Genomic DNA, 27,180 nt, shown 5'->3' with positions numbered 1-27,180 from the left:
TCTAATTGCGGAGATGAGAAAAAATAAAAGTAGCAGACTATTCAAGATGTATTACTTGTTGGATTAGGACATACCTTGGGCCTGAACTTTTGTACAGAAGCTCTTAACTTTGTGTATGGCTTATGGGATTTTTGTGATGGTGTCCTTTTTCCTAAAATCTATTCAAGCTGATTATTTGGACTTCCACTGGTAATCTGCTTAGCCTTTTTCTGTTTGTAGCTAATGGCAGAGTCTTTGAAGTCCCTGTTCTCAAACTAAGATATTTCTTTTGTTGTTATATCTTAAACTTCTGAACAGTCTGCTATTAAGTTTTTGCTTAGTTGGGGTTTGGTTCTTCCCCCCACCTCCCATAAGGCATTTTTGGATATGTTTTGCTGAAAAGTCTGAAAACTAAGCAGTAAAACTGCTTAGTAAAGCCCAAGCTGCTTCGTATGTGATGGAAGCCTTCAATTTTCAGGATGTCTTAACCTTTTTATGCTTCCTGCCTTAATACGAAGCAATATTTTCTGTTAAAACCTTCTTAAATGAATTCCTCTTCAGGGTAAGTAGTAAACAATGGTTTTACTTAGGACCATCTGGGGCAGATGGGTATTGCTTTGAATTTATTCTTAAGTGATGAACCACAGACACCCAAGAATGAAGGACTGTGGCTGAGAAGAAGGATTAACAGGAACATCTGGTACTGTAGCAGGTGGAAGAGAAAGTGTAAGCAACTTGAGCAGAATTGTTAAAGCTGCCTGTGGAGAACAGAGATGCTTAAAAGGGTAGAGAGATGCAACCATTCCCCATCTAAAGGAGGGAAGAGAGGTGATTGTAACAGAGATCATGAGAATTCTTTTTGAATAGTGTAAGAATTCAGCTTATTTGGTGTAGGTAGTGAACTCCACTTCAGGCAATTTCCCCAAGTGAATTTTATAGACTGGGCCTAAGACTTTTGCTGTAATTTTTCATTTTGCTCAGTGTTAGCAAGTGATCACCTGACATTTTGATTCAGTTCATGCACTGTAATCAAGAGATACAGCTCAACTGTTAAGTGTTTCGTGAAAAGCAATGAAGATGATCAGATGTCTGTGGTGAGGAAGAAGACTGAAAGAGTTGGTAGTAATTACCATACGAAGGTCTTGACTATCATAAATCCAAACAGGTTCCTTAAAGCAGTCTTCTTGCAACTTCTTAAGATGTTTGCTTTTTTGATTGTGCTTCTGTTTTCTCATTTTTAACCTGAATTATTTCGGACAGTTTAGCTGTTGGCAATTTAAAAGAAAATTCTCTTATGGGGCTTGAAAAAAAAAAAAGTCCTAGTAATGTATTCTACATCTTTTTACCATTTCCTGAAATAAAATAAATACATGTATTGTAGTGTATAAACACAATATAATGTTTGCAGTTTTGACAATCTTTTAAGAAGGATTACCTTATTGCTAAGGTATTGTTTCTTCAATGTTGGTCTTAGCCTTGGTAGATATTATGTGTGTGTTCATTTTTTTGGTTGAAACTTCAGAGTAAAGCCAAGGGGGAGGATCCACCTAGATCTTACTAATATATACAAGCTTGTCTGCTATTAATTAAGCAATAGTTTAGTAAATACTTTCCATCTGCTAATGTATGTATTTTCTGTCTACGCTATCCAAACACCTTAATTGTGATAAAAATTATCATCTAGAGTACTGAGTTAATTGTATTTCTGTTTTTGAGCATGGGAAATATTTTATTACAAAATCTTCATTGGTTCTGACGTTGCTCTTTATTGTAAAATGAATAGATACTAGAATATTTGTCTTAAATAGTTAATTTTGTCACGCTGTCTAACCCCTTCATCAACAATGGATACTATGGGCAGAATTAGAGAGGCCCTGCCTCCAGCCAGGTGGAGGTGAGCGACTGTGTGGCATTTAGCTGCTGAGTAGGCTCAAACCACAACACTATTTTCTTTGTGTCTTTCAGTTTTGTTCATTAAAGACTGGCAGTTCTCAGGGTTATACAACTGTGTCTAGAGCAACTTGTGACTTAAGAAGCAAGTTTCTCTGAAACTCAGGATACCCATATATTGTTAGAGAAGTTTATCTTTTTGTTTCACAGCAGATAATATTTTTGATTACTGATGTTTAGGAGAATATATATGTTGATGAATATGACTTCACTTCTCTACTTCCCCTGTTGTGATTTCCATGGTGCCAGAAGTGATGATCCTTCTCCAGTGGCATGTCCAGTTTTTCACTGAATTGCTTTTAACACTCACCATGTTAAGTAGCAATATTGTTTTATACTAGCTTAAGCTAGTCATGGAGATAGTTTAGGGTCTGAGCAGTTTGTTTGCTGTTATAGAGTACCTGCTTAAGATCATGCACTGTATCTTCTGTAAATAGGAGATCACTGAAGGTTGCTTATTCTTCTTTATTGAGGTGTGGTATTGGTGTTTTGTGTTTTGTTTTGTTTTGTTTTTTTTTTACAACAGGACATGGCATTCAAATAGATTAGCATGAAAGAAGATTAACAGGTGTTGCTTTAATGTCTTGTAATTCAATATTCTGTTGTGACTGATTTCTTGTTAGCTTAGGAGTCTCTGTCTTGAACTATGGGAGATATACATGTTTCAAGGCAAAAAAAAAAGGAAGTAATTTTCAAACTTGGCTTGCCACTTCCTTCTAGCCTAGAAATGATGACATTGCCTAAGTTTGTCAGTTCAGAAGCTTTATATACAGTCTCATTCATGAGTTAACTTTGAACATGCATACAAACACACACGACCACCTTGGCAGATGTCTCTTCAGTTGGGCATATCATAATGACCAACTGGAGACTTGTACATCTACAATGAGTGCTCAGTGAATCCAAGGAGGACAGAGAATCTTGAACTGTGGAATTTAAGCTTGGTTCAGTAAACTACTTTTAATGAAAATGAATCTTCAAGACCTAAAACTGGCATTTTGGGCCAAATTTCCTGGCTGTGGTGTCATTGTCTGGTACTGTGTAGTTTCCTGCCCATTGCTATTCAGTTTGTCTGAAGTTCCCCTTTATCTTTCCTGCTTTATATGCTTAACAAGTGTTATTAAAAGGACGTCAGCTTGCCAAATTAGAGTCAGTTAGCAGCAGTGTGTTGTGTCCAAATCTGATTTGAGCATTCAATTTACGGAGGTGGGTTTTGGTTACATTTTGTCCAACTTCCTCTCCATAATCAACAGCTGCTGATTAGTTTATCCTATAGTGTTGTAACAAATACTTCTACTGGCTTCTTTAGGATGTGAGATTTTTGGTTTTAAATCTACATTAAGCATTACTTTTCAGCCATTAATTTTCATACCACCATGATTTTGTGGTACTAAAATAAGTAGTGGTTTTTTTTTTGGGGGGGGAGGAGGAGATTGTTTTGACTTTGATCAAAGAAGATGAAGTAGATATAATTTAATCATTGTCAAATTAGAATTGGAGTATGGTTTCCTAGTGAAAATCTTACACATTTTAACTGAAATTCTTTTGAATGTGTATGGCAATGTCAGATATAAAAGTATTTGGTCTGCTGTCACTGAAGTTTATTCTGAAAAAGGCAAAACACACTGTTTACCTTTGGATTGTAGTTGGACACATTTAAAGATAAATGCACTTAGTATTATCTCTATATTGCAGATGACTGGAACCCATGTTCTCATCCATATAAGAAGATGGAATATGGAAAGTGGGAGTTGTTCATTCCACCTGGAGAAGATGGTTGTCCTCCTGTGCCCCATGGATCAAAGCTGAAGGTGTTGGTTCTAGACTTATTCTGCCCAATTCTTTTAACCGTTCTTACTCGATTGTCCTTTTTGTTTTCTGTGAAATAACTTTATCTTCTTTTAATTGTTCTAAGAAGTAAAATCGGTTTATCTACTTGTGCAGAGTGACCTCAGTGAGTGAAACACTAACATCTAAGTCTTTGTGATGCTTAGGTACAGACATATGTGATTATAACGTATTGTATGTTGAAAGATGAAAACAGTATTTACGTATTGCTAATTTGAAAAATAAGAATTAATGTATAGATAAAGTCTTTCTGGTTTTGGTGCAACTACTTGATATTAAGATCCTATGCAAATCTCAATACCTTGGTAACTTTTGTGATGCCTTTAACCATGGCTTTTCAGGTGATCTTTGTGTCGATTGAATGGTACATGCAACTTTGTAAAACTTCTGCCTATCCTTTAGGAATTAAGAGTAGCGAGCAGTAGGCTTAGGTTAAGTAACTTAAACTAAACACAGATACAGGGACAATTTAGCTGTGTTGTATTTCATGAGTATCTGTGAGCATAAAATCCTAGCTACCAGAAATTAATGCAAAGTTTCTTTGAGCTGTCAGCTGCCACAGTTGATTCACTTAATGCAGATATACATAATGACATCTAACTATCAGAAGAGTTGATTATTTTTAGGTGAGTACTGATTTCAGTCAGAGGGATACTTCTGTCAATTTGAATTGTTGCAGTCAGAGCTTTAGTTCCAGAGATATTGGATGCTAACAGGGGACAGTAGTAAGTAGTTAAGCAAAGAAATGTACTGAAATCATCTGTAGACTAGGAAAATTAAAAATGTGGGAGCATTTGTAAAGTGCTACTATATTTTCAGGGCTCCTGTCAAGAAAACTAACACACTGAAAAAACCCTAATTTTTCTCCTGAAAATCAGCTTAGGTAAACAAGAAATCTACTGAAACAAAGATATGCATAAAAATGCCATGGAAATGCTTACTTGATGTGTGTGCTTATCTTCATGTTTTTTTGTTATGGCCTATGAAATCACCCCAGTAATAAATATGGATAAACTGAAATTTAGGATAATCATTCAAGGATGAGAAAGCTGATTATATTTTCAAAGCATGAAAGAAAACAGTTGTCCGAAACTCAAATACAGTGATTATGCAGTAATGTATGAGACTGCACAATGGTTACTTAATAGTTTCCATGGATTTGAGATGTAAGTAGGCTAGAATTTCTTGATTGTTGCTAAATTTACCTTTATGTTGTATTTACAAAATTATTGAGCTCACCTACTGTACAATATTCTGTGCTCAGTATAGAGATAAGAGGTGTGAATGATGAGGGATGTTGATAATTATTAACAGAATAGCAAAAAACATATGTTCTTAAATGTGTCTGGAATAACTTTAAGGATTATTTTTTTTGGCTGTCTACCTTTATAATCACTGGTCATATCTCTCATTTCTGAAGTACAGGTCTTTATAGTGCTCTCTCTCTTTTCACCATATTCTTTGAAATATAAACTTGATAAAGCAAAGACTACATTGTGCATAATTTGTTTAGTATGCAAAATTTTTGACTACTGATTACTCTTGGTACTGATGTCCTAGTAAGATGACTTGCTCTAGTTCTACAGTTGCTCTGAGTTTTCTGGAAAACCATGAGACTTCTGCTAGCAGAGTGGAATATAAGCTTGTTTACCTCTTTTTTTAAAAAATTGTCTTAGGTTTTCTTTACAGTGCCACTTCTTCCTTAATTGTGCTTTTACATGGTCAGGTTTAAAAAAAGATGTATGCATCTCAATATGTGATTGCCAAACAGGCTCATGAGGCTGGACTGTTCTGTCTGTGAGATAAATTTGCTTTTGATTGTGTGTATTCTTGTCTTTAAAAAAAAAAAGTGCAAAAAATTTAGAGATTACACTTGATTCACAAGTGTACTTAATCATTACTGATGACTTCATCTGTATGGAACTGCTCTCAGCCTCATCTGTAACTTTGCTAATAACCTTTCATGACATTTGTTTTTATTCTGTTGTGCTTACACAACTGAATCTAACACATCACAGTGTGTACTTTCAGTGTATTTAGATGATACAACTAACGTGGAAAAAAGTTTCCAGTTAAGGTAATTCTAATGTTTTATCTGTCACAAAAGCTGTAATGAAGTTGGAATATTCCACATGGTAGTCACATACATTGCCCTCATGGTATGGCTGATATTTTTATCCTCTCTCATTTCACTAGTGGGTTCAGAAAACTGCTGCTTTTCTGTAAGTTTTCTTGGAACTACATGGTTTTGTTAGATTATGATCTCTCATAAATGTGTGTATTTTTGGGAACACAAGGATTTGTGTGGTAGAACATAGTTTTGCAGTTCTTTGTTCATGTAGAAGTTGAGAACACTGGATTGTTTGTAGATGGAAATTACTATGCAGATTGAAGAGCTAATGGTTAAATACACAGGCACTGTTTTCTGTGCACTGTACTAGGCAACAAAAACTATTTCTTGTTAGTAATGAAGGTACTCCCTCTTTTACTAAAGAAGTGCAAGGGAATCACAGGTTTTAAACTTTTTTTTGTCATGGTTTGAGCCTAGTTGGCAGCCAATCACCATGCAGCCACACTCTCCCCCTTCTCTTCCGGCAATAAGAAGGGACAGAGAGCCAGGCTTGGGGTTCAGGATGGGACTGGGATGGGGAAGAAATCACCCTTTATGGTCACCAGCAAAAGGCAGACTCGTTAGGGGAATAAAAAAAGAACATACATTTATTACAGACACTAACAACACGTGACAGATCAGAGGGCAACTGACCACCACACAGCTGCTCACACATCCTTTCTCTTCCATCTTATTTGTGGGACAAATAAGCCAGGCTTTGGATTGGAGATAGAACCGGGAGGGATAGATCACCTATTACAGTCACCAGCAAAAGGCAGACTTGTTAGGGGAAGAAAAAAAAGAACATACATTATAGACATTAACAACATGTAACAGAGTAGGACAGTAAGAAGCATTGCCACATCTTGAGAACACCTTCCCCCCACCCCTCCCTTCTTCCTGGGCTCAGCTCTGCTCCCGATATCTCTACCTCCTCCCCCAGCGGCGCAGGGGCAGGGAATGGGGGGTGCAGTCAGTGCTGCCACTTTCTTCCATCTTTGGGGGGGGGGGGGAGCTTCTGGAACTTGTTCCCCCTGCTCCATTGTGGTCCCCCTCTCACAGGAGACAGTCCTCCACAAACCTTCTCCATGAGTCCCTCCCACGGGCTGCAGCCCTTCCTGAGCTGCTCTGGCGTGGGACTCCCCCGCATGCTGCAATCCTCCCAGCACTGAATTACAGCAGCGGGGCTACCTTTTCCCATGAGACCCCGGCCTTCTTCGGGCACAGCACCTTGATTATATCAAGCAGAAGCCACATGCCATAAATCAGTGTCTGCTCCACCGTAGATCTTCATGGGTGTCAGGGGAGGATTGCCCTGCCATCTCACCACAGGATACAGGGGGGTCTCTGCTCTGGCACACCTCCCCCCTCCTTTCTTCCTCTGTTCCTCCACTGACCTTGGTGTTCATGCAGCTGCAGCAACTCCTCCTCACGAGTCCCACTTCTTGTCACCACGTCCCTTCTTAAATATGTTATCGCAGAGGTGCAGCTGATTGGCTCAGTTTTGGTGCAGACATAGAGCTGGGGGAGCTTTGAGAAGCTTCTCACAGTGGGCTTCCCTTATAGCCCCCTCCCCTGCTACCAAAAAACCCCACCACCCACTCAAACCCAGGACACTTTTACAAATATTATTCTTGATATTTAAGTTAAAATAGTCCGCTTTAGACATTTATGCAGTGATTTGATTAATCTGCTAAGGGAAAAAAAAGTCTCCTCCAGAAGGTCCATATGTTTAGTTTCTGTCTACTCTGTTTTCATCTTTAGTTCTACACAGGCAAATGCCAAGTTCTGAAATGGTGACAAGGTCATTCCTTTTAAATAAGTAATTTCTAAGCCAGAATGGGAAATGGATGGAGTGTAGCTGGTGACACTAATTTAGATCAGGTCACAAAATATTTTTGTAGGAGAATAAATGAGGAGCAGAGGTCAAACATTTGCCTGTTTTCAGTAGTAGTAGACTGTCTACTCTAGCTCTTCAGGCAGTCTTCTCATAAGTAAACATAAACATTGGAGAAGGTGAGTAATTAAAAAAAAAAACTGCTATAAATCTTCTAATACATTTCTGTATGAAGGGATGGATGCTTATATGCTGAGTGACTCCCTTGTGGATTATGACATCCATGTACAAAATAAGGTTTCCTGCTAGAAAAGGACACTTTTTTCCTCCCATGGATCAGTGGGGAGCTTAGTGAGTTAAGTGAACAAATATAGTTGATGTTGTATGGTGTTTTTTGTTTTATTTTTAAATTTATGACAGATTAACCTCATAATCTGAGCACAGATTAAGAAAACAAAAACAAACTGTGCTTTAATTAATTAAGCCTCTTTACCTCTGTTTCTTTAGTTTAATGGGGGTAGTTTGCAAGGTGGTCTGCGACAATCAGTTTCTTTAAACATTATCATGTTTGTCATTCTAACAGTGATGGCAGTTGGGGGCAAATGTGCTTATCTTCTTTTATGCTTGAAAATGACTGGATTCTTCCTTCGTTGCCAGAGTGTTCTTAATTACCTTTTCACACTGTATAGCAGGTTTTTAGAAAAATTAACGTGGATAGGCTTCTTTAGCGAGTCTTGTCATGTGTTGTCATATGCATGCAGGAGTTTAATCAGTGTTCCACTTTGTTCTTCTACTGTTTATGAATGAGTTTTACAACTGCTTAAAAATACCTGTAAACTAAATTTTCACTGTAGTCTCTAAGATCTTAATTCTGAGATAGTATCAGTGGAGTTTAGGGGTGTGGACAGTATCAGTAAAAATTCAGATCTTAAACAAGTTCCCCAACTATAGATATTAATATTCTTTGTAGTAGTGCCAAGGAACAACACAGAAAATGCAGAACAGTTGGAAAATTGAAGACAATAAGAATTCAAACCTAGATGAAAATAATTTCTAAACTTACAGCTAATGATTAAGTCGTAAAATATTTTCACACAGCTAAATAAGAAAAGTTGGTAAGACCAGTGCTTCCAAAATATTGGCAATTAGTATTGAGCTACCTGCTGCCCTAGAATACTGAATCAGAGATTTGCATAACAGAACCACTAAGTTTTCTTTAATGAGCTGGAGAGAGTATACTAAAATGTAGTTGTTGTTCAGCTTTCTAGTAATGACAGTAGATCTGTGATATCTAAAATGATTTGACAAAACAAGAATTCTATGTATTAATAAATTTATTTGACACTTTATCTGACAGTATGCTGGTCATGTGTGTGAAATTAAAACACTGTATACAACTAAATCTCACTTGTACGCTCATGAAATCTAGTTTAATGTAAGTGATTCTGGCTTAAATCTCTTGAGTTATGAACGTAAGATTCAGGATGGCTGAAATGCCTTCATCATTCAAGTTTTACCAAGACCAAGGTAAAGATTAGAAAGTTTTATGTAAAGTATCAGTGATTAAATTTGTTGGTTTCATATGACATTTTTGAAGGCATGGGTGTTAACTACAAGTGAGTAGCTTTCTAAGATTCTATGTAATTGAGTGTAGATAGATAAAAGTCAAAAAAAAAAAGAAGGAAACCCTGTTTACAGTTAATTTTGACTGGGTTTTAACAGATCATTTCTGGGCACCATAGCAGTCTTCTTAATTTCTCTGTGTATGCTGACAGAACTAATCATATACAGTGTAAGGAACAAATAACATAAGCTTTCCCTAGAAAGCTCACCTCAGAAAATGGTAGAAACTTTAAAAACTGCATTCCATCATTTGCCAAATCTATATCCTGTCCTTCTTCACACACGTGTATCTGTGTGTGTGTATACTTAAATGGTAAACTTTATAGTTTGAGGGAGTGTCTTGTATTGAGGTGATTAGATTTGGTGTCTTGTTCACTTGTTAACACAATATTCTTCTATAGATATTCCGTACTTTTGCATGGTCAGGTGATTTCAGTGATTGCTGAACAGTCGTTACTAGGTGCCAAGTTCAATACGAAATTGGGTCTGACACAAAGAACAGTCGCAACTTATAAAAGAGTTTGTACAAAATAGTTTAAGTTCACTACTATTTTTCTAGTCCAAATATATAACCCTTTTTATTATTAAGGGTGCAAAAAAAGGAACTACTTCGAATCAGAACACTAACAGATTGATCATGGTTAGAAGTACTGAAAGTACATTTGTACCTACGAAGTGCTGGGGAGAGCAAAGTTAGTTGTAAAAAAATATTACTAAAATTTCATTCTTACAGTTTTTACCACTGTATGCCATGCTTTGTAGTAGATCTGCATGCTCTGTTTAACTTGTAAACCTTGAAAAGAAATCAAATATGGTGATCAGGTAGGTTAATCAGTGTCAGGGAACCACTCTTAGTAAAATTCATCAAGTGTAATTACTGTCACTGATGAATTAGGTGGTGTTGCAGCTGACCCTACTGGTCAGGAAGTCCAGTAGCACAGTATCAGACTGACTACGAGTTTAGGTCTTGTGCTTCAAGCGCTCTGCAGTCAAAACATGAAGGCGTTTTTAATGAGTGTGAAAAACCAGGAGACTGTTTAATAATGGGGTAACAAGCAGGTGGTTAGGGTGTTAGGTTATGGAAGTGTTAAACATGTGGTGGGTTTTCTGTAACATAAGATGTAAAAAGTTTATGTGCTGTCACACAGCTTTTACAAAGGGAGCCCTAAGTAGCCGTAGAGGAGATAGATACTTGATTTCAATAGGCAGCTTCCTGAAGAAGTGTTCACTGTTTTCTGACATGTAGAAATATAAACACTTCCAATGTTTCTTGTTTTCATCTCAGCTGGGAGGGGTGATGTATATCATTGCTCATAGTCATGTAAATAGTGTGTAGGATGAAAAAAAATTAAAACCACTGGGTCTGCAAAGTTGAACACCAAATGAAACAAGTGTTCTGCAGCATCATGGTACATAACCTATGTGCAAGAAGGAACAGACATGGCATTCCTGATATTTTGAACTTTAGGGAACAGGACTTAAATCATCTAGCATATATATATTTCTAGGTATCAGTAGTGCTGAATGGGAAATAAAGTATTAATTAAATCTGTGGCAATACCCTTTATGTTTCATTGCTTGATTGCAAGTCATGACCCTTCAGCAAATTATTGTAGACTTCTCTGGGTTACAGATTAGGTTTACTAGCAGGAAGAGTTGTTATCTCATTGGGAGGTAAATGGTCTTTTGACTTTGCCTGTTTGGATTTGGTAAAAAATGTGGAAGTACTTGTGAACTCATATGAGAGGTTGTAGCAGTGACGAAGCATTGTAATGCGGTGGACTGTTGCTTTTTGGAGCTTTCTTTTCAGACTGAGCTCAGCAATTCAGAATGTTCTTGTGCAGTTATTTTGGCAGGTTTTCTTCTGTGGCTTGAAGATTACACAATTATTTTGTAGGAGGTTTTGCTATTTAAGATTACTTTCCTTTTAGTTTATTCATACAGAAGACTAATTGTTTCAGTTGATGAGGCGGGTGTTAGAGCAAGATGCTGTTTTTTTGGTGTTTTTTGAGCAAAAGAGAAGATTTAAAGAAGGGGTCTTGAAATGGAATTTGAAGTCTGAGAGTCCATATCAAGTATATATAAACATGGCTGTGGTTTTGGTGGGAATTTTTTTTGTTTGGAAGATAGGGCCATTAATTAAGTACGTACTTCCTAATTTTCAGCCGTGTTTGTCTGTAATGTTGAGAGAAGATTATAGGTTAAGGAGAAAGTGGAAGACAAACTTTGATATTTTAATGAACTTATTCCACACCTTGGATGCCCAAATCATGTCAGATGGAGTTTATACTGGCAACACAACCAGTGCTGGAGCTCTTTAAGGACTTCTCTGAGGCATTATGATAAAGTAGCCAAGGTCTGAATATCAGAATTCAAGATTAGAATATCAGAAAGCAGTTAAGTTAATGCACCTAACAATGTGTGGAGAGAGTCAGGTAAGTTTATCCATGACAGACAACCTCAGACCAGAGGGATCACATCATGATTCTCTGCATTTTTTTATTACCCACCAAAGAGAGTGTTACCTAAGGTGTTAGGGACTCTTGAGTTGTTGGGCAGGGAGAGGACAGTGGAAGAACCATTTGGAGCTGTAGGCTACTCCAGTTATAAGGCACTGTGGGAGTATGTGACAGGAAGCAGAGGGGTTGAGCATGACCTGCCTCATCTCCAAAAGACATTTCATTGTTAGTTTGAAACAGCCATGAATGAGAGAATCAAAAAATAAGCATGCTGTGCCACATCCACCCAACCACAAGGTGCATTATGCACCAGTTGTCCTTTACACAGACGTTTCATAGTCGAGGATAAGTAATATTTAATGCTTGGGCGCCCCTATTACATACTTCAGCAGCTTCTTTTCTACTTGACATGGCTCAAAACAACTCTAATAAGTTACACTTACGTAATGTGCTTTGTTATTATGGTTGCTTTTCAAACTATATTCTTCTACCCCAAGCCTCTCAGTTACATAATACATACATGAATGCTTTTATAATATGCATACAAATTTTTGTAGTCTTTGAGCTACATCACTGTTATAGTAACTCCATTCTGGTTAAGTCACAGTGGGGAAAAAAGTTTTTCCTGAACTGTGTATTTTAGAGATTCCAGTTTTCCTTTGACTCTATTAATTGGATTTGAAAAACATTCTCAACACGTAGATTCTAGACTGAAAGAGAAGTCCACTGTCCTGCGGCGTAGATGCATGTGGTGGTTTTCCTTTTTTAAAAAATAAACCAGTTGTCCCTCAGTACCAACAAAGGTGCCATTATTATGCCAGCTTTGTGTAGCTAGCACTTATAAAGCCTGTTGTTTTTTCCTGTAGAAATCTGTTTACTTTTATGATGATTAATGGTGATTAAGTAAAGTATTGTCTCTATACTTGTGCCTGTTGAAATCTATTGGGAATGTTTTCACGTGATATTGCTTTCATTTTTAACAACTGTCCCATGATTTCCTGGATTTTAAGAGTTTGATTTTTCCTATGGTATTTTTATCTCTGCTTAGTTATTTTTAAACTACTAGGGCAATGCCTCCATTTTTGATTTTTTTTTTTTTTTTCAGTATTTGAATAGATAATACAGTATTTTATGTATTTTTGTTAGTATTTGCTAATTTCTTGTAGTTTTTTAAGAGAAGCATGGAAGTGGAAAAAAGAGCAAAAGCTTTTGATCTGATCCAGTAAACTAGTTAAACATGTTATTGAGTTCTTCACTGCAATCAAAATGCTTAAGTCACAAATGGAGCTATATCTCCCTCTCTTGGAAAATAAAGGCATGACTTTGTGACTTGGCTTTGAAGATAGGCTTTTTCTTCTTTCATATACTGTTTATTATTTTAATTTATTTTTGTTCCCTGGAGTAGAAGGAAAGGGAAAAGGGGGAATTGTAAACAAATATTGAATATTCCTAATAAGTTTAGAGTCTAATAGCTGATGTGATGATATATTTACAGAAAAATAACTAACTTGCACAATAAATAGACCCTTTTCCCATTAGCTTCTGAACTGCACAGATTCCTCTGCAGAACTTTGATAAACGTACAAACCACCTGAGAAGTGTTACTATGCATCCAATAGTTAAGGAATACTTTTTTAATGATTGGCCCTTTAGCATGTTTCTTTGCAAGAAGATTGCTTGGAACAAAAAAAAAAACAAAGCAGACAGCTTTGTCTTGTCTGACTTAATTTTGACAGTGAGCTTAAATTGATGAGGAAAAAGAAGATGGAGAAAAAGAGACATGGAATAATGCGGCTAGAGTATTCTATTACTTTTTCTTTCCAGTGTAACTGATTAGCAGTTTAGGAAGGAGAACAGCCTGGCAGAAGCGACACACTGTCCATTCTTTCGAAAATTTCTTTTCAAGGTTTATACTTATTTGCTTGCTAGGAAATAACTACAGTGACTGCAAGCACCTTGACAGATATGCTTGATTTCTTGGTTATTTGGAGCGATACATTAGAGTTGTAAATTTTTTCAGTGGAAGGTGAGTTCTGGAGATATCTCCATTTTCCATGCTTCCTCCTCAACCAATTTGGGTGGAGGGTCCATATGGGAAGGTACTCCTTGCTAAGGGAAGCTGAAGTGCTGAACAGCTGATCCCTTTCCTCCTTGCTGCCTGTCGTGGTTTGAGCTCAGAGGGCAACTGACCACCACACAGCTGCTCACACATCCTTTCTCTTCCATCTTATTTGTGGGACAAATAAGCCAGGCTTTGGGTTGGAGATAGAACCGGGAGGGATAGATCACCTATTACAGTCACCAGCAAAAGGCAGACTTGTTAGGGGAAGAAAAAAAAGAACATACATTATAGACATTAACAACATGTAACAGAGTAGGACAGTAAGAAGCATTGCCACATCTTGAGAACACCTTCCCCCCACCCCTCCCTTCTTCCTGGGCTCAGCTCTGCTCCCGATATCTCTACCTCCTCCCCCAGCGGCGCAGGGGCAGGGAATGGGGGGTGCAGTCAGTGCTGCCACTTTCTTCATCTTCGGTGGGGGGAGATTCTGGAACTTGTTCCCTGTGCTCCATTGTGGTCCCCCTCTCACAGGAGAGTCCTCCACAAACCTTCTCCATGAGTCCCTCCCACGGGCTGCAGCCCTTCCTGAGCTGCTCCAGCATGGGACACCCCCACATGCTGCAATCCTCCCAGTGCTGAACTACAACAGCAGAGCTACCTTTTCCCACAAGACCCTAGCCCCAGTTCTTCAGGCACAGCACCTTGATCATCCAGGCAAAAAACACAGGCCATGAATCAATGTCTGCTCTACCACAGATCTTCATGGGTGGCAGGGGGGGCCTCCCTGCCGTCTCACCACAGGATACAGGGGGGTCTCTGCTCCGGCACACCTCCCCCCTCCTTTCTTCCTCCATTCCTCCACTGACCTTGGTGTTCACGCAGCTGCCGCAACTCCTCCTCACAAATCCCACTGCACGTCACCACGTCCCTTCTTAAATACGTTATCGCAGAGGTGCAGCTGATTGGCTCAGTTTTTGAGCAGAGGTGGAGCTGACTTGGAGCTGGGGGAGCTTCGAGAAGCTTCTCACAGGGAGCTGCCCCGATAGTCCCCTCCCCTGCCACCCAAAAACTCCACCACTCACTCAAACCCAGGACACTGTCTCTCCTGAGCTTTGTTAGGCAGGGCTGTACAGTAGCACAAGAAAAGCAAGCCGCTAGCGAAGGAGCTATATTCGCTGCTTCATTCCTTGTCTTCTATTTCTGAGGCTATTAAAGAGGGAAATGATTTATCTGGTCTCTAAAATCTGTCAGGCTGAATGAGACAATTCCAGAATAAAGCTCTTAACCAGTGTTGGTCTATCCCAAATTTTTGTCAGGTTTTTGTGTTTATATCTAAATCTTTAAAGCGAACTGTGTCAGGCAAGGAATTCGGAATTCTAGTCCTGGGTTCTGTAGCAGGTTGCATTACTTTATTGAAAAGTGTTCTGCTGTGGTCCCATTTATTAAACAAACATACAGAAATGTTACTTCCAGACTCCAGTGCTTCTCTCACAAACCAGTATGACCTGTAGAAAGAAGATGGTAATAGTTGCCCTATGGTTTTGTCTGTGTGGGTTGAGAAGGCAGGTGTGGTGATTTTTATTTACTTTTGTAAGTAGGTTCAATTTATGTTGTCCACTGGCAAAAGATCTTTAAAACTGCCTATTCTATCCTGGGTGCTAAACTCAGGATTGGATGTGCTTTGTGGAAGAAAAGTACGTGGTTGAGGTATGCAGGGAAAGGTATTTTCAGCTGATAGTAGAATTTCACTTCTGTATTTATGTAGCAATTTGAGGGAGTTGAGAAAAGGATGAACAATTTAAGAAATTTGATCTTATAGCAGGATTGTATCAGTGACCTGAATGTAGGAACTGTCTTTGAAACTGAACTGTATTTATGAAATAAAATCTAAGCCCGTGTTTTCTTACAGCAGTGGTATGTCCTAAGTATAAAGTTTTGGAGATATTACCTTTAATCGGTTCAGATGCTTTTGTGTTCTTGTAAACTTGTAGGGCTTTCAGTTACCCTGTTTTTGCAAAAATAAAAGTAAAAACTTTGTCTACAGTGTATATTATACTAAAAAACATTTTAATGTAGAAGCAGTTGTTTTCTTTCCCCATGCACTCTTAGACCAACTGAGGAAGGGAAAACCTTAATATATAATTTCTAATAAATTTAACGTAGTGGAAAAACCTGGTTATGTTATTGCAGCATCTAATAAAAACTTTCTCAAGAGTCTTTAGACCTAATCCTGTCATGCTTTTAGGTTTTGAGCTGAACTTACTTTCAAATGAGGTGCATGTTATTGAGATGAGGTGGTATTTCCACCTGTGTTCTTGTGGCTTTTACACTTGGATAATCTTGTCTCAGAAATGAATAAATATAAAGCTAATGAAATACTATAAATTGTAAAATATTGAAATAATAGCTTATTGCCCTTATAAATACAGAGTTGATGACATTTCCATCTTTATATTAAAACTAGTCCACTCTCTCATTATGGTAGCTATTGTTGGTTTGACGGCCAATTTAATTTCATCGTTGTATTAAAAACCACATATACTAACAGTCATTCCAAGTGCTTTCAAGCTATTAAAGTAATGAAATAATAATACAGTGTTTCAGAGCAGTTTATTGGCTTGCATATATTCATCAGTTATCTAGTTATCACCATCTCATTTTCCTCTCCCCAACTCGAGTGTGAATGATAAACCACAATGTAACAAAGTTCCTGAACTGCAAAAATATCAGTGTTAATTCTTACAAAAAAAAGTCCAGCAGATGCTAATTTAAAAGGAAAATAAATATCTGAAAAATAAGGAATTATCAGGACAGCATGGCTTATTCTTATTTCTAATGTTTGACTCCATCAGCAGCAGCAGCAAGAGAGGCAGACAACTTGTACTCAGTTAAGAGGTGTTCCTACAATACATATGGAATTAAAGTCTGCTTTAAATGCAGGAACTGAAAGCTAAAGGCATGGCGCTGGGCAGAGAAACTATCTGATCTTGTATATAGCTACCATTTGAATTATTTTCCCACACTGTTCTGAAGATCTGTGTATGTGTACACTGGAAGACGAGGTAGCCCAATGAATCTGATGTGAAGATAAAATGAAGGTAGACATACAAAGAGAAAGAAAGGGGGCACAGAGTTTCATTTGTCGTAACAATAGCACAACCACGTTAAGCTCCATTTTACACATGGTTTACATTTTTATTGTTATACACGTGCTTACATTTTACCTACATTTGTATTTGACTAAACTTTTAAAGTTGTTAGACTTGCAACACTTTTAGACTTTTTATTGCTACAGATAATTTAAGAAAAAAATGTGTGACTGTTTTTCATGAAAAGCCAACAAATTTCACAGAGTCACAGTAGGTTGAAAGTTGCCTGAACATAAGTGCCAGGTTCTCCTTTAAATGCCCTGAGACATCCAGAAGGGTTTGGCAGATGTGCTGTAGGTGCTATGGAAGACCCGTTCTATTTTGGAAAGGCAGAAGTCAAAGTTTTTCAATGTCTCTGAAACTTGAGGCCACTAAATCTCACTTGTCATATATTGGAAGCACCGTTAAATGAAATGAAACCTATTTCAGCTTGAATTGCTCCAGTGTGTTACTACCTCTTCTGTATCAGAGGGATGGTTTCTCCTTAACTGTAATAAACTGCTTTTGAGAGTTTTAAACATTATCAAAACAGACCTGTAAACGCTGTGCTTAGTTTTATCCTACAGCTTATTCCTCATTTCATAAATTCTGTATACTCTAGTGTGACACACATGGAATGCTGTCACTTTGATACTAATGCTTCTGTGAGATTTAGGTCCTGCTTTGTCTTCCAGAAGTCCAGCATTTTAAAAATCAGAATATACCTTCGCACACCAGTTTTTATATACCTTCAAAGTCAGCCATTATCAGCTATACGTTTGTTCTTATTATGACCGTATGTTTCAGTTTTTCTGGTGATTTTTATTCCGATCCAAAAGTTCTTACTTCAAAATTAATCACTTCAGCAGCAATGATGCCTTAAAACTTGTGTTGCCAGGACATCTTTTTACTACCTTCGTCGTACTCATCCATGAAATCCACTGCACCAAATACAGTAGTCTCAGATGCTAAACTTAGTGTGCTGAACATTTCAGACATAAATGTTGAAAATTCACCCAACATCCCTATAATGGAAAATGCAAATAAAACACAAATTTTTAAATTATACGGAAGATGAACAGCTTAACCTAAGCTCTTCACTTTTTGTTGTTTATAGTTGTGCTTACAATTAATTTTACATCTATACCATGTCCATTTTTAGAGTAAATTGACTTTTTAATATGAAATTTTGAAGGATGTTTTAATTCTGTCTTTCTGATGCTTGTTTATTTGTGTGAGTGTGCTTATTTACATATATTTATACTGATATTTCACTTTGAATGTCACATGATTCTGGTTTCCAAGGTCATGGAGGATTTTGAGTTATTGCATATTATTTTGGGAATGTAGATACCACTGGAGGAGGGGAAAAACACTAAAACTATTCAATTGAGCTGTGTCTAGTGTTACTGGAGGCAAATTCTGCATGACTGACTTCGAATTTTCCAGAATCTTGTGTTAGGAATTTCCAATGAGTAAGCCAGCTTGAAAAATATGGGGAAGGAAGAACAGGATTTCTTAATACAGAGTTCCAAATAAAAATTACACAGTAGGTTTGCAGTTGTAAGAGACTTCGCTCTCTCCCCTAAAAAAAAAGTGTTATGTTGCCCATGTGTTATGCATTTTAGTGGTAAAATACTACTGTCTTAAGTTTCAGACAAAGAAATGGTTAGGGTAGGTGGGGGCAAGTCATGGTTTAAGCCCAGAGGGCAGTTGAGCACCATACAGCTGCTCACTCATCCCTTCCCCCTCAGGAATGGGAAGGAGGAAATACACCAAAATGCTTGGGGATCGAAACAAGGACAGGAAGGGGTGACTCACCCATTATGGTCCAAGGCAAAAGACAGACTTGATTGTGGAACTTGATTGTGGAAGAAAAAAAAAAAGAAACATCAATTTAATTTGAACACCACTACCACTTAATTTACCAGTCAGAGTAGGACAGTGAGAAATACAACCACATCTTAGAAACACCTTCTCCCAACCCCTCCCTTGTTCTGGGCTTAGCTTTGCTCCTGATTTCTCTACCTCCTTTCTGCCAGTGGCACAGGGTGAGTGTGATTACTTCATTACCCATTGTTTCTGTTGCTCCTTCCTCTTCTGAGGGATGTCTCCTCACACTGTTGCCCTGCTTCAACATGGAGTCCCTCTCGTATGAGATAGTCCTCAACAAACTTCCTCTGATGTGAGTCCTTCCTACAGGGCTGCCGCTCTTCATGAACTGTTCCAGCAAGGGTCCTTGCCACAGGTTGCAGGTCTTCACTGACTGCTCCAGCATAGGTCCCTGCCACGGGCTGCAGTCCTCCCAGAAACAGGATGCTCCAGCAGGGGTTTCCCTCAGAGTCCCGGCCTTCTTCGGGCACAGATACACGCTCGGGTGTGGGGTCCTCCACAGCGTGCAGGTGGGCATCTGCTCTTCCATGGGCTTCAGGGAGGCAGCCAGCCCTCTCAGCAAGGGCTGCAGGGGTGTCTCTGCTCTGGAGCACTTTCCCCCTTCCCCTGCTTCTTTCCCAGTTATTTTCAACTGGCCTCAGTATTTGCATAAGTATTTCCCTCAACTCCTCTTCCTCTCAGGTTCCCTTAAATACGTTATCACAGATGTGCAGTCACCATTGCTAATTGGCTTGGCCCTGGCCAGAGGTGAGTCTGACTCAGCCAGGGGAGCTTCAGGAAGCTTCTTACAGAAGCCACACATATAACCCCCTCCCCCACTACCAAAATCCTGCCACACACAAACTCAACACACAAGTTCTCTTCATCTCTTCTTTTGGTTTGGTTGGTTGTTTTTTTTTTTTTTTTTTCCTTCTAAATTTGGTCAGTGTAAATATAACTTTTGATATGTTGATTTATTTCTTAACTTAGTTTTGGTTATTGCTAAATAGTTTGTTTTAAACAAACCGAGGAAGCTGTATTATTTTTGCCTAGAAAACTTGGATTTCCATTTTCCCCTGCACTTGTCCTCTTGTTGGAACGTTTTCTGTAGTGACCAGTGTTGTTTATCCCTAATAATTTGAATGTAGCTCATATTGGTAACTGTTTAAAAGGTGATTTAAATCACAAAGCTGAAGAAAGCCAAGGGTAAGCCATAATGCAGGTACATAACTGTTATACGAAAACATACTGATGACAGAAAAGCTGTTTGGTACATGTTAAGTGTACATATATGTGTACGTGTTCATTACAGAAGATTGCCGAGTTAACTAGAAAACTTTAACTTGGCTATAAAATGTTGATAGACTAAGTGGTAGCTAGCTTACATGATGCATAGCTTCTTTTAAAAATTATTTTGATATTAGTAAAAAAAATACAAATTTGTAGTAAAAGTTACAGTGTGATGAGTATTCAGTATTCTTTATGCATATATAACCTGCAGCAGCAGGTGCAGGGCATACATGGCAGCTACTTTTTATATCTGAAGACTGCAGAGAATGGATCACAAGTAATAATCCGGGGTGGGTGGAATGAGAGTTGTTTATCTGTCTTTCAGTTTTATGTGTGTATTTATATTATTACTCCTTTTATTACAACTTTTATTTGTAATTAATTGTTTCAAGAAATGCCAAAGCAAATATGGGAATGAAAGCTGTTGGACTGTTTCAGTTAGAATTATTTCTGTCAGTCTTGGGCTGAATTGCAGTTTATGTGGTGCCATTCAACTTTTGCTATTTGTTTTGTTTATGCCTCAGCTAAGCATGATGGTGTGGGAGTTTTGTCTCAAGAAACTTTATAAAATGTTATCTGAAGTCTTTCTACTTGTAATAACGAACTGTTTACAGTATCAGGAGAGAGGAATAAGAAGTTAATTGAGTATAGAGCTTGGTAATTAAGGAAAAGAAAGATTCAGTGAATGGGGTTCACATAAAACTAAGGAAAGAGTTAAGCAAGCATAGGAAATGAGAATTAAAATAGTTATGGATCACTTGATGGAGGTCTGAGGAAACTATGTTGCTTAAGCTCATGTAAACCAGAGAATGGGATTCCACTTCACTAGCTTCAGTGTCATAATGGTTCCTTCTCTGGGTTAGCTGTGTTCCTCTTGACAGCACTTCCTCTGTGCATAGCTCATGTTGTTCAAAAATGACAACACATGGGCAAAATTGGGGTTTCTGCTGTCATGGTGAGATTCAACCAGATACAACCATGGCTGGATATATTTGGAAAATATTCCTTCTTTTAAGAAGACCTGTACTGTGAAGAAAGCAACAAATAACTTTGAATACTTGTTTAAAGTAGGTGCTCCCCCCACCTTTTAAGACATTTTCTGACATTTTTATGGTTAAATTGTATGAATTCTGTTGTTGAATAAATGGGTCCTTTTTTTTTTTTTTTTTTTAGAACATGGAAGGTTTCTGATATCTTTGCGTAATAAAACTGAAAGTTAAGTTGTTCTAAGACTGAAAACCAAAAATTATTTAGATTTTGAACCTTAAAATGGAGTTGACTTAAGACTGTTAAGTGTGTAAACCCAACCCATGCAGGAAGTGGTAGATTTGCACCAACCAGTTTATGGCTCTACGTTGTTGCTGTTATATTATATGAGAAATACGTGTATGCCTCTGCTTCTCAGGTGCTTTATTTGTAGCTATTAGAATTCTGACTATAAAACCCTGTCAGTTCCTTAGAAGTCTTACTAACAAACTTGACCTGATAGATGTTTTGAATAAAAGCAAAACCTAGTGCTTAAGCAAATCACTTCTGAATAACTGATAAATCAAGTGCACTGACGCCTCGCAAATGAGGAAAATATAGTCAATTTGAATTGAGTGACTATGGAACAACAAAAGTTCTTATGTTATTTCAGAAGGATGTGAAATGCAGATGTGGTTAATGCACATGTGTAGTATAACTGCGGAAGCATGGGTTAAAAAAGTGAAATAACTGGTTGTTCATTTAAATGTGTTTCTAATCTGTTTTTCTTCAGTGTTTTGCATTGCTTAATTGATTAAAGAGTATGCATGACTGGTTTTAGTATTTCATAATTAATAAACTTTTTCCCCTTCCAGGATCATTTTGGGATTAAACCAGTACTACATGTAATTAAATAACGTTCTGGATTTAGATTATTTACCTCATCTTTCTTAAAATAAAATGTGCCCACCCCTTATAAGCCTGCATAGTATAGATTACACTTGAATATAATTTGCAGAAATACCCTTTTGGCCATCTCTGCTAGCACAGTTAACAGAAACTCTCTGTGCAACTGTACACTGTTTTCAATAACTTTCTTAGCTTTTTCTGATTAGGTGGTTAGTCTCAACCACTCCTTCTTACAAAACCTGTTTTGTTTTGTCAGAGTTGTAATAATGTACACTGAGAGACAAAGCAATCGTACTTCCTTGATTTACTCTACCACCTTCCGTTAACCTGCTGAGTATGCATATTTTCATCTTAATTTCTCCTGTGGTTGTGTTAAGGATACAGATAATCGATCAAAATAACGAAGATGTGCCACAGGGGAACAGGCAATTATTTGATGATTGTTTTCTTCCAGACTATTGTTAGGAATTAAGAGCAAAGAAAAAAAGCTTTATTTAAAAAATAAGTGGGGGTGGGGCAGGAGGGCGAGGGGGTAGCTGAACCCACCCCTTTTCATTTGAGGCTTCATATGATGTTCATAGCTCTCCTTACAAAAAAAAAAAAAAAAAAAGCCCCCAAAACCAACAACCAAACCAAAAAAGTAACCTTCAACTTTTGTTAAAAAGTGCAGTGAAAAATTTCAGGACTTTGCTTGCTCATACATGTCTGGGTTTTAAATTTACAAACCTTCTGTGTTATTGTTTTAATGGCAGTGAAAATACCAGGCAAAACCAGAACGGTGCTGTTCCTTCTGGACTGAGGAAGGTGGGAGGTATGGTGGGGTGAGGTGAAAGAGGTGGAGCACCGTTCTTTCTGCATCTCAAGAAGAAAGGCGTGACAACAGTTGGCTTCATAGAATAACTGCTTTAATTAGACAGAATAAAATAGACAGAATAGGAGGGGAAATACTGATAGTGAACAAGTCCCCTTCAAATGCTGGGCACCCTGCATTAGTGTGGCATCAGCCAGTGCCTTGGTAGATCTTCCCATGGCATGCTGTGTCGAGCAGATGCTGTCCTTGGAGAGAAGTTCTCCCGTTTGGTCATTCAATCTAGAATATAATTTCCTTGCAAGAGAACAACTCTATTCTTAAAACATGTTCTCATGAGAATTTCCTGTTGCACTGTCAGACAAAGGCAAAGCCATGTGGATGGCTTAGTCGCCAGTACCAAGGGGGAGCGTGCCTGCGGGCCCCTCTATTATGCTAAGATGGTTGAGGCTGTCCTGCAGTCAAGGGACATGTGCAGCACAGCATGGACCTCTTGTCCCTAGCTTCAAAGTGTGTAACACTTTCCCAGTCAGCAATGCTACGTTCCACCCTTTGATTCTCATACCATTTCCCAAGGGTCTTTTATAAGTTACAGATTACATTACTCAGTAGAGCAGAGGTGACCTGTTCAAGATCACCAATTCCATGAATACGCTGTCTTCTGCAAAGTCCCAGTAAAACATTATCCTAGTAATGATTTCAATTTTGCTTTTGTTCTGTAAAATTATAATACTCTAGAAGAGCTCCTAGGCTTGTTGTTTGGTCACTCTTTCTAGTGAAGTGAAGTTTTATGAGCTTTTTGAAGGAATTGGAAAGAATTGTCTTTTTTCATCTCGCTATAAAATAGGGGAAACCAAATATGGAAAGTAGAACAGATGATAATGCTTTATTTTATCATGTGAATGGTGAAGGCATTCAGAGAAACTGAATGGCAGAGAAGAAACCCGGAAATTTAAGTTTAACTCTTTCTTTCTTCTTGACCTGAAAGCTGTCCTGTGCTTCTTGTGTTGCTCCATGGTTTCAGTCTATATGATATCGGTCAGGACTCACAGAGCGTAGAAAAGAAGAGGGAATTAAGATATTAAAATTGGCTTACTAGGTTGCTTGCCAAGTAAACAAATCACAGTTATTTTGATGGCACTATACTGCATGTCTATTTAAATTTATAAGAATGTGGTAGGGAAATAGCAATGACAGGGGAAATTAGGGAACCTAACAGTAATTCATTTGGGAAGGCTCTTTCTCCCATTACTTATATGAAGCTTATGTATATATCCTCACCTTTCAGCTCCTGCTTGTGAGCATCACTCCTGTGTCTGGTTTGCTATCCCTCTGCAAATCATCTCTGTGAGCAGGGCCATTCTTCCTCATCTTGACTTGCATTGTGTATTTGTGTGTTCTTTAAATTTAATTTCTGAGTAGCTTACTATTTCATTCACCTCCACGGTTTATGTAGGAGGTGTTACGTGAATTATATGTGACTGCATGAATATGTTGTGGTTATTTTATAGGTGGTGATTCGTGCTCAAAATGGCGAACTCCTCTATCGTATTTCTCCTTGGGCAAGATATGTAGTCCGTGATGAAGACAAAGTGAATTACGATTGGGTACACTGGAATCCACCACAGTCATATATAGTAAGGCTTAAATACTATTTTCAAAAGGTGTATAAAACCATGTGTCTTGTCAGCTTTGCATCCCTGCTTGGAAGAAAAAAAAAAAAAAAGTTCCACAAAAAGGGTAGCGAACTAGTTAAAGTAGCTACCCAAGAAGTGAAGGGGTTTTTATTCATGGCTTTGACAGAAACAAGTGACTTGAATGATAAATGTTTTTGAGCTACTTTTACAGTCTCCCATAGAGTATATATAAAAGTTACCAGTTAAAGTGGTGTTTTAAACTTGTCTTCCCACATGCTAGGCAAGCTTGATAACTATTCCAGGACTAGGTTGCCCTCCCGGGTACAGAAGAGAGCAGGGGATTATCAGAACTGGGTTTGAGAATTAGTTGCAAATACAAAATTCAGTACTCCAATAATAAGTCAATGTCATATGAAGTCAGAAAAAACTTTCAAAAGTAAAGTGTTCATGTTGCAGTCAAATCCTAGTTTCTTCATATCAGGAAAATCTGTTCATTAATTTTTAAAGCCCTCTTATTTCTCATGCACTGCTGTAAGGGGGAGAATTCTTTACAAGACATATGAAAAGCATCCTAGGAGAACATTCAGAAACTTCAGAGTGAGTGATGTTATTTCATATTACACTTTTTGGTGCTTTTATTAAAAAATTGTATGCAGTATTCCGTATTAGAGGGGCTGCAACCTCTGAGTTAAATTTTAGCAGCCATCTCAAATTCTGAAACATCTGCTTGACAGAGAAAGGGTAACTCATGTGGAAAATCTCTTTAAAAAAAAATAAAATTACGTATTCTACAGTAACTTTCTTATTTAGGTGTGTAGTTTGTATGAATTTACTTTTACCCTGTATCTATAATGATGTGTGACATCTAGATTCTCTTTAAGAGGAGGAATGGGAAGGTAATTGGAAATGCAGTGGTCTGTATGACCTAGAGTGAAAAGGCGGCAAGAACATCTAGAGTTCAGACAAGGCCTTACTGAGTTAAGTCAGAAAAGAAAGTTGAGTTCTTTTATGAATAGTAGAGGTGCCCAGTGGAAATCAAATACAGGAAACAAACCTCAACCAGAACTTCTTTATGTTGCCCCTTTAATTTCTGTTCATTGTCCACATACATGTGTGTTTTTGCTGGTTTTGTTCTAACTTTCCAAAAATTTCACTTAAATATTAAGCTAACAAATAGAATATAAATTCTTTTAACTTTTTGAATTGTGAGAGGCAGGAAAAGAAAAAACTTTCTGGGGTAAAAATAGATTTTAAGCAGTAGTTTTCCTAAGTTTCTTCAGACAAGACTTTTGTTTTCAAAAGTAAAATCCTGATCAAATATAAGCTCTTCAAGTGTAGAGTAGGAGGTTTTGTGATTAACTGTCTCTGTGTTCTCGAAATATTTTCACCCATCTGGAAATACCATGTACTTAGGATTTCTTAATTATTTTTTTTAAATCCTAAGTAATTGGAATATAGATGATTCTGTGCTGCGGAAATGTGTTCTTTAGGACTCAAATACTTACAATTTTAGTTTGGAGAAGGCAGAGCAACTTCAAATACCTGCAAAAAGCAGGTATGCTTAAAAAAATAAAAACCTCTCTTTCCAGTGTCATCTTTTATTTTCAAACAAGCTTCATAGCAGTTCAGAAGAACTTTATCATATCACATCACAGAATGGTTTGTGTTGGAAGGGACATTAAAGATTACCTAGTTCCAATAAACCCTCTGCCACGGGCAGGGGCCCCTTCCCCCAGCCCAGGTTGCTCCCAGCCCCGTCCAACCTGGCCTTGAACCCTTCCAGGGAGGGGGCAGCCACAGCTGCTCTGGGCACCCTGTGCCAGTGCCTCACCACCCTCACAGGGAAGAATTTCTCCCTTCTATCTAATCTAAATCTGCCCTCTGTCAGTTTAAAACCGTTACCCCTTGTCCTATCACTACACCCCCTGACAAAGAGTCCCTCCCCTGCTTTCCTGTAGGCCCCCTTTAAGTACTGGAAGGCTGCTGTGAGGTCTCCCTTACAGTACAATGGCTGCTATTAGTTTGTATGCTTCAGTGTAATTTAAAAAGGGTATAAGAGAAGTGTTGAATCATGCATGTCTATTTTCTTGTTCATGAAGAATGTTAATTTGAAATAGACATTTGCTTTAACAGTTTAGAATGCTTAATTACTTATGAAATGTTTGTGCTTTTAGAGGAAAACAAGCCTTTTAATTGCTTTTCATCTTGTACAAATTATGTGATTGTCACAATGCTTCCAAGCTGTTGTATTCTAATGACAACTGTTTTTTCCTTATAGCATAAGCATCCTTCCCCCAAGAGATTAAAAAGCCTAAGAATCTATGAATCTCATGTGGGGATTGCCTCCCCAGAAGGGAAAGTAGCTTCTTATAAAAACTTCACATACAATGTACTACCCAGAATAAAGGATCTTGGTAAGTAGTAACAGAGATACTTGTGGAGATAAAATTTTAATGTGCCTATGCTGTTATTAGAAAAGATAGTTATCGAGTATCAGTAGGCTTTTGCGTTTTCAGGTTACATGTACTATAAAGATAGGTTCTTAGGGCAGCAAAAATTATCAACAAGTGACATCTATGGAAAAGAAAAAAAGACTGAAATAGAATATGTGAATCAAAATCCATTCCACAGATTTTTAAGTAAAATGTGATTGCAAAAACCTAGGTAAATGTTGCAGGGCAATTTGCTTTTGGTGCATGACT

General features: G+C 37.8%; 1 protein-coding gene across 3 annotated transcripts in view; it reads left to right on the top strand.

Annotated features, from left to right (window-relative positions):
* Positions 1–27,180, top strand: part of GBE1 (1,4-alpha-glucan branching enzyme 1) — a 172,298-nt gene that overhangs the window by 47,783 nt on the left and 97,335 nt on the right. For all 3 annotated transcript variants that reach the window (XM_042788260.1, XM_042788262.1, XM_042788261.1), the window contains exons 3-5: positions 3,625–3,740; positions 24,353–24,478; positions 26,757–26,892. In XM_042788260.1, coding sequence (XP_042644194.1) covers positions 3,625–3,740; positions 24,353–24,478; positions 26,757–26,892 — 378 coding nt within the window. The remainder of the gene's footprint in view (positions 1–3,624; positions 3,741–24,352; positions 24,479–26,756; positions 26,893–27,180) is intronic.

Source organism: Tyto alba, unplaced genomic scaffold (assembly GCF_018691265.1).
Source record: "Tyto alba isolate M040663 unplaced genomic scaffold, T.alba_DEE_v4.0 Super-Scaffold_14, whole genome shotgun sequence".
In the NCBI taxonomy this organism is placed as follows: domain Eukaryota; kingdom Metazoa; phylum Chordata; class Aves; order Strigiformes; family Tytonidae; genus Tyto; species Tyto alba.
This window is presented reverse-complemented; position numbering and strand designations above follow the sequence as displayed.